General features: G+C 39.0%; 2 protein-coding genes across 2 annotated transcripts in view; one reads left to right on the top strand and one right to left on the bottom strand.

The window, feature by feature from the left end:
• Positions 1 to 2,671: 2,671 nt before the first annotated feature.
• Positions 2,672 to 18,472, bottom strand: part of LOC131768973 (vacuolar protein sorting-associated protein 53 homolog) — a 31,363-nt gene continuing 15,562 nt past the window's right edge. Inside the window, exons 18-24 of the mRNA XM_059084687.2 lie at positions 7,574 to 7,652; positions 6,736 to 6,884; positions 5,976 to 6,045; positions 5,293 to 5,378; positions 4,737 to 4,788; positions 4,217 to 4,321; positions 2,672 to 3,424 (exon numbers count right to left, since the gene is read on the bottom strand). Coding sequence (XP_058940670.1) covers positions 3,251 to 3,424; positions 4,217 to 4,321; positions 4,737 to 4,788; positions 5,293 to 5,378; positions 5,976 to 6,045; positions 6,736 to 6,884; positions 7,574 to 7,652 — 715 coding nt within the window. The 3' untranslated portion in view covers positions 2,672 to 3,250. The remainder of the gene's footprint in view (positions 3,425 to 4,216; positions 4,322 to 4,736; positions 4,789 to 5,292; positions 5,379 to 5,975; positions 6,046 to 6,735; positions 6,885 to 7,573; positions 7,653 to 18,472) is intronic.
• On the top strand, positions 8,867 to 10,637 carry LOC136279063 (histamine H2 receptor-like). The gene has a single exon (XM_066162440.1). It carries the CDS (start codon positions 8,925 to 8,927, stop codon positions 9,819 to 9,821), a length of 897 nt encoding a protein of 298 aa, XP_066018537.1. The 5' UTR covers positions 8,867 to 8,924; the 3' UTR covers positions 9,822 to 10,637.

The following is an 18,472-nucleotide window of genomic DNA, read 5'->3' as shown; positions in this document are numbered from 1 at the left end:
GCCGTTAGTGTGGAGGCCTTAGCTTTGTTTCCCCATATGTTGTCAATACTTGAATTAAACAGCTGTTTTTGAAAAAGAAGGACATCGGAAAGGAGAAATTCAGAACGATTCTTCACGGGAATTAAACAAATAAGGGGCAAATAAGCCACGGTGGGGCACCCTTTTGTTTATGTTCACGACCACGCCCTATACCATCTTTTTTTTCGCTAAAACCGATATAACATGCGTGTATGTGGTCGAATTGTTTCACACCCACCAAGTATGACGCGTAACTAGTCAGCTGCCTGTTGAGTTAGAGGACGTTAATACAAGGAGATACGAGGTGAGGGCTTTGCGAAACCAAAAGGATTTTAAGTCAAGTAGATACGGACTATGGAAGAATTTGCACTCTTCTTCTAAGACATGTCTCACGGGTACTAAGGTTAGAACTTCCATAAGGTCTGTTGCTTAAGGGTTTGTCATAGAAGACGATGAAGAACTCAAATGATGACAATCGCAAGTTCAGGAAAAATAGCCTGAAAACAAGAGCAAGAAGACTACGACCCTGTCAGATATGTAGCGCAAACTGCTGTAGTGTTCTTTTCGTGTCTTCTTCACATAAACATACAGAAGACGAAAACAAAAAACCACACCTTCTTTCTTATGGTTTTTCTGATTTCTTCTCTTGGCAAGCTATTTTAAAACTAAATCAAGTCCTGCTGCCAAGTCATTAAAAACTGCTAAATTATCATCAATTCAAAATCGACGTAGACAAATTCACTCAAGAAATTTCAAGTTTAATGTCAAAAGTAATCCAAATTTACATTAGTCAGACTCCAAGATTGATTTTGAAAACTGACACCTTTTCCTGCGCCTCAGAGTTGACTATTTTGAACTTTTAGTACGTACTCATAAGTTCGTTGTAACATATTCCTTTTTCCCGATTTTAAACCGTGATTACGTTGGTTTTGGTTTGATAACACTCAATTGAAAGAACAAGTGTGCTACACAGTATTAAGAAACATTACAGTGTGAAACAACTCTGGGGCGGAATCCCAGCTATGAGTCAGAGAACACAATCTTTTTAATGCTGTAGACTGGTTAAGCTGAGAATAAGGTAAAATTTAAATACTCTACAAAGCAATGTGACATGCAATCTCGTCATTGAAAGAATTCGGTGTCTAGCAAGTAATAATGATAATAATAATAATTAAAAGAAGGTAAGGACTCTTAGGACCCCACCCTCCCCCCTCCCCCCCCATCTTGTATAATTTAAATATTCAGTAGCTTACGGGGGGTGACGTTTCATCAAATTTAGTCGTTTAATGTTTGATTTAGAGTTAGAGTGTGGGAGAGAGGGGGAGCGGGGAAAGACGAGAAGACCGCATCAATCAGAGACTCCTTTCGTGGGCGAACAGAATTTCCCAAAAAGAACATTAATCTCGAGCTGGCGTTATTTCTGTAGCCCCATCCCCTACCCTCTCCCTCCTTTTGACGGTCGCCCGTCCACTAGGTAGAAAATGTCTTTCTCTCCCCAGCCTTCCGCTCCTGTAAAAATCAAAGATGGCAGCAGCTATAATTTTCACCAAGAAAATAACGACCACTTACTCGCGCCAAAATCACGCCTGCCCTGCAGACTTCAATTTTAACAAAGAACGCCCAACTGCGAGACAATCATTCAAATAGAACAGACAAATCAGGAAACCACACAGGTGAGGTCAATTGAAAGGCGTAACAATATGTCTCACTGGATACAATAAACAGGAAACTAAGCAGGAAACTTAAAAGTAGCCTCTTCGTACTTCCCTCAGCTAATTGCACTTAAAAATTGCCTTCAGGGATAAACAACATGATTAGTTTATTTTCAGTATCGGTAACTATAATGTTGCCGTCTTGTTCGAGAAGTAAACGATGCGCAGATTTTAATTGCTGTTCAAAGTCTCCTTCCAATCCTTACTCAATACCCTTGTCCTCTCTAGACTCGAATTTAAGGCTAAACAGCACCTGAACAAGAGGAACGAAGGACTGAACAATACCTCTTGTCATGTCTGCACCTAAAATATCCTTGTTCTTGTCTGGCGCATCTAACTGTTTGCCTCTGTTGTCTCGCTTAACAGACCAAATCCCTTGCAGGCTTAAGCCACGTCCGGTCCATTTGCTGGCTCTAACGTATTCAAAGGCTTGAAATTGTTAAAAAAAATTTTTTCTTGGACAGGGAATGGACTGCAGATAATGTCTTCCACATTTAATAACCCACAAGGACGCTCGCATCTCTTGGGTTACTTGGGCGAAAAAGTGTATCTCGTAGAGCCCATCTTCATTGTTGCGGTCTCACACTCCTGTAGCACTTTCGAGACAATTTTTGTCTTCGACTCCCATAGCAATTCGAACTTTCTGGTTGTAGCAAGGATCGCCGGCAGAGCTTCTTCCACTTATCTCGATTTTTCCTCCGCATCCGGCAAATGCTTCACAAATTCCTCCAACTTAGACACAACAACGGGCGGTATCCGAATCACTTTTCGTTTATGAGCCAATTCCTTTCTTGTTGAGAATGTCCAAAATCTTACTACTTTCAAAGGCGGACGAATCTCCTTTATGAGAAGCTTTTAGGATGTTATAAGATTCGAAAATAGAGATAGTCTAACAACAAAATCATATGCTTCGGCTAATAGCTAGCCACTCGACTATCACGTTCTCCACAGTAGAAAGTATGATCCCATGATAAGATTGTTTTTTTTTTTTATTTTTTCCGCTATGGGTGACGATAAACAAAGTGAAATGACTCCCACAAACAGTACACTGCGCCATGCGGGAAAGCAAACCATTAACACTTTTCCCAGTACTTTGAACAATTCCACTCGAAGCACTAGAAACGATATCTTTCGTTATTCAAGTCACACGCTTTTGCGAAACTTAAAGAGCTTTTGGTCGTGATAATAGAGCTTACTCCTATTGTTGTAATCATTCAAAATAGCTTGAAGAGATAACATATACATATATATATATAATCTCATTTCAACATATCTCGTGAGAAGCAACATACACCAATTCTTCTTGAATAAAAACTCTCCCCATCAAGGGAGGGGCCAATAAAAAGAATCATTAACAGTACCATTATCAATAAAAATATCTTTGTTGATTTCGTTATAAATGAAAAGAAAGAAACCCACATTTTATATGCCAACTGAGTTTCTTCAAGTTGACCGAAGCGTCCAAAGCGTGTAGCCCGCGCGTATTTTTCTTTAGTGAAGAAATGAAAAACCGTGTTGGTCTAAAACGGTTTTTTTATCAGTCTCTCTAGTTTTTTTATTCTACTTGACTCCTGCTCGGTTGCGGTGTGAGAAGAAACAGCCGCAGACTCTCCAGGCGCACTTCCTGCCGGAGGGGAGGGTAGACGAGAGCGAAATAGGTCCAGCATGCTGTGTTGTTCGCTCCGCTTTAAACCCTGGAGAGAGAGTTGGTACATAACAATTACTACGAAAAAAAATTTAGCTAGCTAAATATACTTGCCTTGACAGTTTTCGAAATGAATGTTTATCCCACGGCAAACACTTAAACACGACGTTCGCCTAAAATAAAACTCTGCGTGTTGTTCTGTTTTTTGTTTTGTTTTGTTTTGTTTTTTTAATTACTAAAGCTGGGGTTTCCATAAAAGCAAGTTTACTGTCGGTCTACCGCCGCCACCCAAGTTTGGGTTTCGCTTCACGACCTCTTTTACGGCTGTTTACGGAAAGAGATATTTAAACCCTTGTATGAAGTGCGACTTAAACATCAAGCGATGAGAGCACAAAAAAAACCGTTAACGGTGCAGAGAACCATTGGCCAGCACGACTTTGAAAGCTCTACACGAAAAGTGGCTGACAAAGGGAAACATACTGGTAAGGACGACATATGACGCGAAGCAAACCAACAGTGGTTTCGGACGCGCGTCCATATCTTCTTACCTGAGCACCTTATAGTACGTTACATTACGATGTCGGTGCAAAGAAAACACTACGACTTCTGCTACAGGAACGACAGTAACCATTGTAAACTATAGCGTTGTTACTATTGTTTGCTTTTTGTTATTAGTATTTGCTGCGGCTAATAACAATTTTCATGACGGAGGTTCATGCAGTAGAAATCAATTTACAAATTTGTATGATGATGTTAACTTACGATATAAAACTGGTGATATCATGTTTATAGTAAACATCACAGTGAAAAGGCCATAAGGTAGCAGTTCAATTGTTCTCACCTTCATGTCCAGTAGTTTTTGGAAGTTAGAAGTATCTGTATCAGCAAGTAACTTTATATAATTGTCCACAAATCCAACCGCGGGATCGTGAGGAGACATAACGACCTACAACGAAAAACAAAGTGATTGAAGTAGGTTTAGTACATTAATGGCGATTTTCACTCTTTCACTCCCAATATCTCATTAGTAATTCTCCTTACTGCCTGCCATACAATTCTTATGATGTTAGTTTGGAGAATTTGGAATTAGATCAACTTATAATCCTCTAATTGATATGAAGGCTCAGCTGCTAATCTAATATGGGAAGTTTTCGAGGGAAGACGTTTCCACTGGAAAAAAAAACTGTTCAAGACAGATACACTTATTGAAATCCTATTACTTAAGCTATATGAGAAATCTGAAAAAGCTTCTGTCCTGGCTAAGTGAAAGAGGTAATCCCCTTGTGCTTTTCTTCAACAAGAGGGTACAAGAGAACAGAAGAAAAAGGTCTCCAACCAGGTGGTGTCGTCCAATCCATTACCTTTAATATCATTTCTGCCTTTTTCATTCCCTTCGCCACCACTTTAGTGTAACTGCAGCCAAGAAATCATGCAACAAATAAACAACTGATGAATTTAGAATATATGGGTGAAGTGTTAAAACTATCTACCATAACAAAGTTCATTTTTTTCTGTGACTGATTACAAACACAACGAGCGAGTACCGAAAACGTTCTGATTGCTCCCTCCCCTTTTAAGCCCCTCGCTCTGAGATGCCCCTTTGACCATTTAACTCCCACAAGTGATTAACAAGTAACTTCTCCCTATAATATCTAAACATTTTCCAGCAAACAGATCATGAGAATATTTATATTTATCAGGTCGAAGTTGTTACCTCGATCTGACACCAAATTCTCGTAACTTATTGATAAGGAAATGCGTAGCAGCTAGATGGGAGAATTAACAATCAGATCTTGGGAGTTAAAGGGTTAAGTCCAGAACTTAAAGTATCTCCCCTACAGATCTCCCTTCCTCCCCCATGTTAGGGCGTTTCTGGTCGTTTAACAGTTGAGTTAAAGGATAAGCTGGATGACTTACCTTGCTGGAGGCTTCCTTTGCACTTTTGAGCCGATTGAGGGAAGATCAAGGAGAGTTGTTTTAAGAGAGTGAGTGTCCAGTAACAGCTGCAGCGTAACAAAAACGAAGAAAACAGCCATTGGCACAAACCTCTTAAAAATATTACAGGATGCTTCAATCAGATCGAATCAACTGGACAAGCAGAGCGAAGTAATTCACAGCCAGAAGCATGAACTGAGGAAAGACTTACGCCCTAAATATCTCCTCGAGAGGAAATAAATAAAAAAAAACTTCCTTAGTACTAAAGCGTTCGTCTTTTTCAAAATGCAGGTACTGTTTAAGGTCTATAACCTGTCAGACGAGGTAGCGTCATGCTTAGCGCGCTGGAATCCGCAAAGGAAGGTTCTGGTTTAAATCCTAGCGGAGTCATTGAGTGAGACACTTCACTTTCAGAGTGCTTATCCCCATCTAGGATTACGAATTAGTACGGGTGACATGCCGGGAAAACCAAAAGAATTGCTTGTGGGTAAGCTGCCCCAATGGAGCGGCATTCCATTCAGCGTCAGTAACAATGTTATCTGTCCCTGGGTTAATCTTCGACAGGGCGGGTCTCTAAGCCTGTTGGCAGACGTCCGTACCTTTCCTTTGAGGGCTTCAAATACTTGCAAAACTCTAAAAACCCGATATAGTAACTTTCACTCTACCTGCTCAGCGCCAACAGTACTAATTGGCTTGCATTTATACAAGTTGCTGATGAACCGTGGAATGAAAGAACTGAGGAAAAAACAAAAAAATTATCTTCTCTCACACACTAGCTCATCATCTTAGCTTTATGAGACTCGACGAACTGTCGGAGCATTTTAACCTTTATCATTCAACACACTTTTCTATAAATAATAATGGCAAATACTTGTATCCGTGAGATAGAGCCACAGTAGCAGCATTGCCGAATCGAAAACAGTCTCGAGTTACTTTCGCCAGCAATAATCAAGATAACCACACATTGCGTTACTTTATTCTGAGAGGACTACTTCATCCTTTTCATTCTTCATCGCAAATTATTCAGGACTGCATTCATTTTGCTTTGGTTTTCAATCACCCAGATGCAAAACTGAAACTTGCAATTGCGACTTATAACCCCAAGGTTCAATTGCTAATCCTTCCCTCTGGCTGCTTAACACGAATATGATGTCAGATAAACTCAACTTTGCAACTGATAAGTTGGAGTATTCACATTATCTGTTAGCAGGATAATGTAAGGATATTACGAGGAGAGGTTCCACGTTAACCACTTCTGGGTGTTAATTTTTAAAAATACCGCGTTTTCTCGCGCTTCGGGCCGGTTCCGTTTTAACTATGAGTTCCCAATGACTCACTTTGATATTCAAATCAAATCATCATTGTTCTTATTTCCCGTTTTGATTACATTGGTTTTAGTTTTACGATAATCAAAATCAAGCTTACTTGACAAACTTTACGCAAAACTGAGTGAAGTATTTTCTTGCTGAGGACAGGTAATCACGTAAAAGAGGTACGGCTTCCTTCAGGTGATTGGAAATGGCTGTCACATAAGAGCTCTCGTCTCCTACAGCCTCTACGCTTTGCCAATTAACCTTTAAGTAAACAAAAGCAGTTGACGAGTCAATTTTCTCCCAACAACGTGGCCTATGTTTGGTCGATCCGAACTAAACATACGCTTAGGTGACGTCATAAGTTGTTTTCATTATTTTCTCCAACAAGGACCATGGTTCTGGAAATGTTTGCAAGGTTCAGAAAAGGCCTCGAGGAAAGTTAGGCAAAAGGTATCCACTGACACCAAAGTAAGAGACCATGGCAATAAAAATTGGAGCAAATCCTCGAAAATTCGAGCCGTGTATCTCTTTTTCATTTAAGGAAGAGTTAAAGATAATTCAACAACTGCAAGTCATTTACACCAGATTCGCTGCGGCTCGTAACCCAGAGTTTGGATATCATCTCAGGTCGATAAATGGACAAACACACAGCAAAGTGGCATCTATTTCTAAAGCTTATAACTTCCTGGTCTTTTTTCTCCTTTTTTTCGCTAATTCTATCTAATGGATTTAACCTTGTCATGTTTATCTCTGATTATTATTAAAATAACTCTAAAAAGTTTTACTGTCAACTTAACTACAAGTAAGAAATGGTGACTGGAAAAGAACCATGAAAGATATGTATTTATTGCTTCAAAAGTTGCCATTTCCTCTGGGGGCCATTTCAGTGATTATTTATGACTCAATACGCGTCACCTGAAGAAGAAAAGAAGAAAAGAAGAACACTGCACCTTTATCAATGCTGTCAAGGGCGCATCGCAAGCATTCTCCAAGTCTTGTACAAGCAGCTGGATACAGTTCGAAATGACACTGGCGATAAAATAAACGCAAATGAGTAGATTGTTAATAGTTACCACCCTGTGATGTCATGTACCTCAACCTGAAAACGAGGCCGAGTACAAATTGCTCAACTATACAATGACTCAACAGAAATTTTAGTTTACACTCAGTATACAAAGCAGGTTACTAGTATCTTCTAAAGACAAAATGGAGCTTTACTAAATATTTTATATGAACAACCGTCACTTCACAAGGGAAATTCACCAAGGAATAAAGATGTCCCCCAACCGTATTGTAATTAATTTGGTAAGCACTTAATTTTGCGTAAATGAAAGAGGCATATTCCGGCTGGACAGAAAAATCGTGTTCCAAGGAAAAGAATTTAAAAAACAAATCAATCGGCATGGTTTCAATTTAATTCTTGTAGCCGTATATTTAACAGAACAATGGCAAGAGAAACTTTCAACGTCATCGTCCGCAATAAAGAACAAGATTATATTTCTACTACACAGTGTTAAAAGCCTCACTAGTACCAGTAACACCGACTCAAATTACTATAAAACGTTAAGGGACAATAACTAAATGACAGTGTCAACTTCTCAAAACGGGTTTTTTTAGAAGGGGGGAATTGAACTTCCTTGAGAAGCTCAGGGGTTTCTCATTCAGTACCTCATGCATAACTTTATAGCCACAAGAGGCAACAATTCTTGATCTAGTCTGTAATCAACCTCAGTGGACTTGACACATCCCTAAGCCATACAAGGAGAATTTCTGCGCTCTTGTCTTCCAGTAGTTCATTTTGGCGCCCAGGTCCAAAAATCAGAGGGTACATCGGAGTGAAAGTGATTAAAAATAGAACTTAGGCGTGTTTTCTTCCTTCTACAGGTGCTTTCATTGACTTTCAGTTCTTTAACCAATACACTTTTATCAATTTGACGGTTTAATTTTCTTAAATAAATATTTGCAAGATAGAATTCGGAACTCACAGTTGCTAACTGTTCTGTTTTCAGAAATTAAAGCTAATACATTGATCAGAAAAGTTCCATAAGAATCACTTTTCGGTAGATACACTTTTCAACAGGAAGTAAGGAATGATAACAAAAAGCAGCGAAGAACATCAATTAACTCTAGACGTGTACCGTTTAATTTATTCAGCAAGGAGCTTGTGCGTCAATTTGTCTTGTTCATTGCTGTTTTTTTACCAGCTGCTTTGAAACTCTTTAAACAAACTGCAATCGAATCACGCACAGAGAAGATCATCATCTAGCGTCAACTCCAGAGAACGACTGATCATCAATAGCTATGTCAAACTCGTCCGGAGAAGGAACCCTTGTGAACACAAATCCCTTTGTATCACCTAGCTTTGTTAAATTATTCTCAGCCATTAACATTTTTCTTTCCATCACAGCAATTCTAGGAAATGTCCTCATCCTTCTTGCTCTCCATCGAGTGTCTTCTATTTATCCGCCGACAAAATTCTTCTTCCGATGTCTAGCTATCACGGACCTAAGCGTCGGGCTATTTACACAACCACTCTACATAACCTACAAGATCTCTTCGCTAGTAAACATGGAAAGAACTACTTTTTACGGCAAGTATCTTGAAGCAGTTCGCATGGCTTCAAGTGCAGTTTTGTGTGGATTATCCGTTTTGACGTCAACTGCCATAAGTGTCGACAGACTTCTCGCCCTGTTGTTGAGGCTGAGATACAGATATGTTGTAACCTTGATGCGAGTTCGTCTCACAATGCTTTGCTTTTTGATCATTTGTGCTTTATTCGTCGTTATTTGGGTTTGGGAAACGGAAGTTTTCTACAAGTTATCCTCTATTATCATAACGCTTTCGTTGGCAACTTCTATTGCATCTTACGTCAAGATCCACTTGTCTATACGACATCAACAGGCACGAATACAAAACCATGTTCCCCAAGCAGAATCGAGCACAGGAGCAAGTCCATTCCACATAATAAGATACAAAAAGACAGTGTCTAGTATTTTGTGGGTACAACTGGCCTTAGTTGTGTGTTATGTTCCCTATGTTATTGCGGCAGGGACTGGAGAAGACAACGGGCTAGCTTGGTTGGCTGTAACCACCCTCGTCTTTTTAAATTCATCTCTAAACCCGATCTTGTACTGCTGGAGAATCACAGAAGTGCGAAAAGCAGTGAAGGATACAATCAGGCAACGACACTGTTGTTAGGCAGAACTTCGTGGATCGACAGTGAATATTCTTTAAACAGCGTGGAATAGTAAAGGCCCTAAGTGCATCATAATTGCTTTCAACTACGACATTTTCAACCACTGTTGGTTGTTGCAGAGGATTGTCTCTAAGTAAAATAGAATGCGTGAATCGAGAGTTTCGTGTCACTCCTTATGGATCAGTCAGTATTTTCAGCTCAACTAACTGCTAATTTTCCTAGCAACTACAATAATGTATAGAACGCCCTCAATTTTTTTCTTGAAAAGGTAATCACTCACAAAAGAGCTTCGTCAACGAAAATTTATAAGGGAATCAAATCAGCTTATGACCAAGATACAGTTTTCTGTAATTTGAAAATGTCGAGAGAATTCAAAGCTAACTTAGTTCACTGACGAACGATATTAATTAAATTGAAAATGCTTTCAATACCATGAAACTACTGCACGTGTAGCTATAAAACTATTTATTACACAATGTTCTTCCTTCCCTACAGGATGATCCGAATCTGCAGGAAATTTCATTTAAAAAAACCAATTTATTATTTTAAAGAGCTTAAAAGCAATTCAAAATACACCATAATTTCCGTCATTCAGAAATTATAAAAACTGCTTTATTTGGACCATTGAGCTGTCTGTCAATTTCTGAGAGCAGGTGCAAATTTCTTCAGGCACCTTTCGCATGCACGAATTGAAATGAAAATGCACCAGTGATATCTTTTATCATAATAAGGCAAAGTAGTCTTGACATGAATTCGAACGCTCTGATTTATTTTTTTTTTGGCCGCGATGTTGCCATGTGGACGGACACCTTGCACGAAAAAAGTCATGAGCCATTTTGTTTTGTTTTGAAAGCCACCGTATTTAAACATGTCAACATTCCAATTCTCCGCAAAGAAATTGCCTGAAAGATTGACAATTTACGAGTTTACAATAAAGAAATAGAAAACCTCACCAAGCGAAATTCATTATCCTCAAGACCTTGTAGCAAAAGATCTTAGAAACTGAAACAGGCATACACAAAAGACAGTTTCCGCAGATAATTTTAAACACAAACACAAAATGTGCAAAAGCAAATAACAAGACGGGTACTGATGTTCCATGGAAATGGTATGCAAATAAAAGAACCAAAAGTCCACCTTTTATCCGACATTCCATGTGATCAAACGACTGGTAATTTTGTTTTAAAACTCGTTACAGCTTACTCCACCTGAGTTGCTCATACGAGTGACCGGAAGTGCATTTTGTTACAAAAAGTTAAAAAAAGCATGGCATGACTGCCATATGATAAACTACTCACGACCCCAGCACGCTATCAGGCCCGGGGAGTGCGACTTCGCGGTCGTTTTTGTGGGAACCTTCCTGCGCTTGGTCAGCACTGCCGTGATCTCGGGCCAACACTCCCCTCGGATGGTAAAAGGTATGACCGATACTCAGAACCTTTCTTTTCATTTACAATTCATGTTCAATTTTCGTATCAATTTCAGGGGGAAATAGCTCAATTTGAGTTATTCAAAGGTGACTAATTTCTCACTTTTCAACACAATTTCCACGCAACGAGAATTTGGTTAATAACTGCTATGTAGCGTCGTGTTTTCGACAAACTAATTGATATACCTGTCAATTTTGAAAGCAAGAGTTTTCTTCATTTCCTTAGGGGTAATTATTGCTCGACTTATGTTATTGAGAGGATGAATAACTTCTATCAATCGTAAAATCAGGTACGCGTCAACAATTGCCTCGAACTAATTGAAACTCCGGATCAATATCAGTATCTGGGCAACTGCCCATCTACCCCTCCCCTAATTCAACTATAGTCAATTGATAACAAGTTAGGGTTAATGTTGGGTTACGGGAGGGGTAGGTGGACAGTTGCCCAGATACTGATATTAATCCGAAACTCCTAAGTCACTACTCCTTTGTATGATTTGTATAGATTTATAGTAATCAATCGTTTTAACGTAGTTTCCAAGTAGAGAGAATTCTAGCGTTGGCTCACAGGCGGTGTCATATTTCCCGCCACCTAGGTGACATATCTACGTCTCTCGAACGACATATAAATTATCTAACATATGAAGAAAACAAACAGAGTTCAAAATTTAAAGAACTGATGTTAACTTCGTTTATAAATCACGTCACAAGTTACCTTAAAAAAAACAAGGAAATTGCTCAGATTTTCATTTGATTTTTCATAATCCATTAAAAATCGAAAACCGAAATAGACCATTTAGATTAAAAAGCGCGAACAACTTCTGCATGTGACTTATGCCGACGCTGTAATTATCAGGTGTTAATGAAAATGGAAAGTCAACTCAGAGAGAAGCTTAATCATTCTCTTAAAACCCTCCATTGGAAATATCGTCGTAAGGTTACGGCAAACAACTTTAATTTCTTAAAGGTCCCAGCAGCTGTATTCATCGAAACTAATATCTTATGTCAACAAACGACCACATTTATACTCTCTGATGAAACTTCTTCAAAATTAATATTGGTCACTGGACAAAAATTAAGCTATAACCAATAAAATCTCCTCGTAATCAGCGATAAGAAAAAAACGGTCAGCTTGTCTTTACTCGATTTTGTTCTATTTTGGCTGTTGTTGTTGTTTTCCTCTCAGGCAGATTAGCCGTAAACGGGTGACATTCACTTTTTCGGTATTCCTTATGGCGTTTGATTTAACCAATTATTTAACTCGTTTACAGCACCGGACTGCCAATCGGGAGAAGTCGTGAAACAACGTAACGCCGTTTTGTCAGTTAGGACACAAATGATTCATAAACTAAACAAAACATATTAAAAATGTAATACAGTATAAACTCATCGCACAAGGATGACACGCCTCGGGTTGGTAAAAATTAAAACTTGAGCATATGCCTCGAGAGTTACATTATCAACTACAAAAAGCTGATAACACTGCAACGAGCCCAACATTTTTACCGCGGAGAACAATGGAAAACTCTTCAGAAAAAGACTTCTTCATAACCATAGTGCGCGAAACTCTTAGATCATCACCAGCAGGCCTGGTTGAATTTCTTTTGGTTCTGAATATTCTTCTTTCCATCAGTGCATTTCTGAGCAATGTTCTGATCCTTTTTTCACTTCGCCAAGTGTCGTCTATTCATCCTCCAACGAAACTCTTCTTTCGATGCCTTGCAGTCACTGACTTTTGCGTTGGGCTCATTGTTCAACCACTCTATGTGTATGTAACCTACACTGCGTTTCGTGTGAAAGATATCAGAGGCGATGTTTTGTATCGTGTCTACAATATTTGTGGGATAATAAGTACGATTTTGTCTGCAGTGTCTGTCTTGACCTCGACTGCCATTAGTGTAGACAGACTCCTTGTGCTGATGTTGGAAATGAGATACAGACATGTTGTAACATTGGGTCGGGTTCGCGGTGTGGTTATCGGTTTTTGGTTACTTGGTGCCTCGACTTTGCCAGTGTGGTTGTGGAGTAGAGAAAACTTCTACAGAGGATCGTCTCTTATCGTACTACTGTATTTGATAACTTCGACTTCATGCTACGTGAAGATTCATCTAACACTCTGGAAACATCACGCTCAGATAAATGTACAAAACCACTTCCTAGAACAACCGAATGAACGTGGAGGGAGTCCGCTCAACATTGCAAGATATAAAAAAACACTGTCCAGCATTTCATGGGTGCAAGTGGCCTTACTTGTCTGCTATATTCCTTATAGTATCGTAGCTGGGTCTGGAAATACCAACCAGGTTATTTGGTCGGCTACAGCAAGTCTGGTTTTCTTAAACTCGTCTCTTAACCCGATCTTGTACTGCTGGAAGATCAGAGAAGTACGACATGCCGTGAAGGACACAATCAGCCATATAAACTGTTTTTAAAACAGCTCTAGGCAAGGATGCTCGAAACATAAAATTTCAAAGTAGGTGTTGCGTTTCACCTAGTTGCAATTTGGTAATTTTCGACAAAATACAGACGCTACAACTAAGCCTCTGGAACTCACGAGCAGATGACTTACAAAGAAGGGTTGAGCAGTGTTTTTGATAGCGTGGCACTTCTATAAAATGCTTTTCCTGTTAATAATGCAATTTCCTACTGTAAGAGTTCTCATATAAGTTTGTTCTCTTTATAATCTTCTTGTAGCCATTGGATTGATTTTCAATGGTCGCTGCCATCGCTCGCATCAAACACAAGGGTATTCTGAGAAACTGCGATGCTTTTGGTGTTTTTTTGTTATCTCGGCTTAATCAAAGTAATAACAATATTCAATCACAGGAAAGGAAAATAAATCACAAAGAACAAGGGAGAGCGTAGAGTAAAAAATAATCAAATACTAGAAGTGCGGGAAAACGCGAGTGACCAAATCGCGAATGGTCTTAGTTTTTATTCTAATTAGTTGAGTGGATGGCGTGAGTTTTCTGGACCAATCACTGACTATTTTCGAGACTCAAATGGAAAACTTCCCTATTAGGTTCAATATCGCTAAGTACAGTGGTTCTTGTATGATCACCACGACTACCGGTCATGTTTTTTTGGCGATAGTAACCAGGTTTGACTAGATGATTTTTCCGATTAAAGTTAAATAAAAGTTTCCGTAACGAAAAAAGAAAAAAACTACCTGAAGGTGACATGGCTTACATTTTCATGATAAGACAACTGTTCAGTAAATTCATAAAAGAAATAGTAAGTAGAAAATGTTAACCAAGGTGTCCTCACAACATATTTTGACAAATGGAAACATGGATTTCAAAGACGTGAATGGTGAAATGATCTACACCTAACAACAGTTCATTAACAACAAAATAGCAGGTGGACAGCAACACATAATTATAAATAAAATAATTAACTTTGACAGCTTTTGAACTGAAAGTGTTAAACAAGCGATATTTAACAACAACCATGGATACCAAATTCTTAAAGATCTCTCATCTTTCCACTTCCTCAGAACGAAGTTCGAGAAAACCTTTGTTTAAACTGCATGCCTTTCTGATTTTCAATTCAAGAACATATTTTTTATTGCGCGATTACTTAAGAATTTCCACTGGATATGCTGCACAAAAGGAGCTGAATGATTTGACAGAGTCATTCAATTCCCAGCAGGTGTTTTTTCTCATCACTGTTCAAACAACAACCTGTCATTTTTTTCACGGTTTTAAAATCAATACTTGTGAAATTAAGCCTTGAGTTCTTACACGATACTCACGGAAACCAGCAGTTAAAAGGTAACATTTACCGTTATTTAAACGGAATTTCGGCACGTTACATACAGTCGCCCATTTAAAGGGCACCTTTGCTCGTTCTCTCACCGAGCATGCGCGATAGAATCACATGATTTAATACCCATATAACTTGTGTTTCCTTTTTTTCATCAAACCACACCAACAGTCGACTGATATCTCGTAGGGAAAACAAACGAATTCATGAAACATCAAGTACATAGACCCCAAAAAACCTAGATACCAAACAGTGCATCAACTAGCTTAACACTGAAATTTGGAAATTAAGATTTCACGAACAATCACCGACATCAAGAAATTCCTTGCACCAACTAAAACTTAGAATAATCATCTAACACAATGTCGAACTCAGTTGAAGACAACAAGTTCGAAAGCGGACTAATTGAAGCGCTACAAACATTACCAAAAGGTATTGTTGATTTGTTTTCAGCCGTGAATATCATTCTCGCGACTTTCGCTTTCCTGGGTAACATTCTTGTCATCATTGCTCTTTGCCGAGTATTATCCATTGCTCCATCGACGAAACTCTTTTTCCGATGCCTGGCAGTCAGTGATCTTTGTGTGGGCATCATCGTTCAACCGATTTACATCTATGCCACAATCGTTATGTCGAGTGGGAAAACAGTGACATTTTTCAAAGTTGGCGGTGTACTAAGCGCGGTTTTGTGCGGGGTATCTGTCATGACTTCAACTGCTGTAAGCGTGGACAGACTGTTAGCCCTGCATTTGGGGATAAGATACAGACATGTTGTATCATCAAAGCGAGTTCGCCTTGTTATTGTCAGTTTTTGGGCCAGTTCGATTTTATCGGCACCACTTTGGGTGTGGAAAAGAGAAATTGCCTTTAAGCAAGCCTCTGTGGCGATCCTAATTTGTTTTGTGGCTTCAATAGTCTCATACGCCAAGATTCAATCGAAACTTCGAAAACATCAAGGGCAAATTGAAAACCATGTTACCGGAACAAAACCGAGCGGGGAAGGGAACTCATTCAATGTAGCCAAATACAAAAAGACAGTGTCTAGCATAGTGTGGGTGCAATTGGCATTAGTTTTCTGCTACCTGCCTTTTGGGGTTGTATCTGGGATTGGAATAAACAACGGAGTAGATTGGTTAGCTACAATAACATTGCTTTACTTTAACTCATCTCTAAATCCGATCCTCTACTGCTGGAGGATAAGACAAGTGCGACATGCAGTCAAGGACATATTCAAGCAGCTGTACTGTTGTTAAACAAATGCGAGTCGATGGGCGCAAAGATAGAAACAGAGTGAAATGGAAGAGGATGGCAAAGAAGAAGATTTTATAATAGGAATAGACAAGGAAGAAGGAGGAAAGATTACTTCACATAGAGAATAGGGATAGGGAATAGGTGATGTGTACACTATTCATGATTAGAGATAAACGAAAAACGTGGCGAGGTAAATACTGTGAATATACTGTTATTTGGAACTGTTTTTGCTTCTAGAAATCTCCAGTCTGCTGAGTCAAGCTGACTTGCATACCGTAGAACTTTCTACAACATTTCATTTCGTCACACATTTATTATGTAATAATACTAGAATAGTTGTTATGTAAGCTTCTGGAATGTTCCACAACATTTTGTGAATGGAGCGACGAATGTTTTGAAAGTTATACCAAGAGAGAATCACCGCGGAAGTCCGCTTATTTCGAAGAACTTCGGAGAGATTGTGTCGGTGGTGGGCTAGGATATAGAATTTGCTGGGCTTAATTAAGTTTATTAACGATGAGTATTGTACTACGTTTAGGAGTCGCTCCTTGTTTAGAACATTACTCGCTGTTCAATAAAGTAGTTGATTTTGTAAGATCGTTTTTCTGTCGGTTAAATTATACCGTAACAATACAGTATAGTTTCAAACTGAAGGCGATACACACTTCGCATGATCTCGAACTTTAGGCTGCGTCCGGTCGACTTACGACGAAGTGTAGATGACATTCTACCCTGGATACTTTGAGTCCCCAGTATCAGGAAAATTTTTTGAACTTACCTCAAAGCAAACCGGTAAATTTGAAAGGAAATGTTTACTTTGCGATTTGACATATCGCACAGAAACTGTAATAGAGGAAAATGCAGGCACGAGTTGCCCTTTGCAACCAACCTTTGCAACACCTCGTGTCCGTTTATCCGCGCTTTGTGCGTTTTGTATATTAACCTCTCTACTTTGTTTGGTATCACATTATGGCAAGTTACTGACGCGAGTTATTCCACAAAAAATGAACGCGCTCGCCGGCCTTACGCCGGCTGTCGTCGTAATAGCAACGCTGCCAAAAATGTAAACTCGCAGAGACCGTGACGATAAACAAGTTGGGACAAATTAATTTATGAGAAAATGGCGAATCATTCTGAATCATGCCCAGTCGTCTCCAAAACGTCCGCGTTTCTATAGTGGGGAGATAGGGGTGATGGTAAGGCGGACGAGAACACTCTTCATCTCTCACACTTTCCCTTCCAATCATACTTTGCGCCCCCAACATGCCCGCGAAAGTTGCCCCCGCTTTGAAAATTACTGGAAACGCGACACTTAATCACTTCCGGTATGTTGACGACATACTTTCCTACGGTGTAAATATTAAGAATGATTGCGAAATAATTTTGGTCATATATTGATTTCTAATCCCCGACGAGAGATGCTTGTCTCCGGTTTTTTCTGCAGTATATCGTCCCCAAAATTCCAACATTTTTTCACGACTGCCAACAAGAAAATAGTACACTAAAATACAACCATGCATGAACAGTTGTGTGTGACTGATGAGCAGATACAACGGTGTAAATTTATCAACACAATATATTTCAACATCGCCAAACAAACGTCTGTAAAAAGAGTGAAAATATAATCTCCTTTTGTTGCGCAAGCTTCCGTCTTTAATTATTTTTCAACTTAAAATATATTGCCATAGTTTACAATGGCGACGTTTCTTAAGATTACTTGTCTTAGTAATATAATGTTTGTTCAAACATAAAAGCATAACTAAGGGAGGCTATGTCACGAGTCACGATGTCATACCGCAAAAATGAACTACTTCCGACAGTCGTTAAATCTACTCTTCATAGCCGCGACGAAACGCGGTATCATAGCAGCCACGAAGTATTTTTGCACAAGAATTTGGCAGTTTTTATTGTATAAATTACTAGTTAGTCATCTTCTGAAATTTGATCTTAGGTTTCAAAAAGTTTAGCATAAGGTGATTGGTAATCACTTTCGTTTATCGTGTGTCCATTATTTAGGCAGCACGGAAAGATTCGCAGTTTTGTAAATTTGCAGTGAGCACTAACAATTGGCAAACTATACAAATTGACCTAAAATTAACTATTCCCTTGTATAGCTATTGTATAGTTCGATTTAAAAAAAAGTTCACTAAAAATCGCAACAGCTATTACAACAAACTGTCTTTGGCAAATGACATGTCCATCACCTTT

The sequence above is a fragment of the Pocillopora verrucosa genome, chromosome 2, assembly GCF_036669915.1.
Source record: "Pocillopora verrucosa isolate sample1 chromosome 2, ASM3666991v2, whole genome shotgun sequence".
Taxonomy (NCBI): domain Eukaryota; kingdom Metazoa; phylum Cnidaria; class Anthozoa; order Scleractinia; family Pocilloporidae; genus Pocillopora; species Pocillopora verrucosa.
Note: the sequence above shows the minus strand (reverse complement) of the source record. Positions and strands in the feature narration are given on the sequence as shown.

Coding starts and splice junctions, on each gene's coding strand:
- LOC136279063 (XM_066162440.1), top strand. CDS start 8,925: ATGTCAAACTCGTCCGGAGAAGGAACCCTTGTGAACACAAATCCCTTT.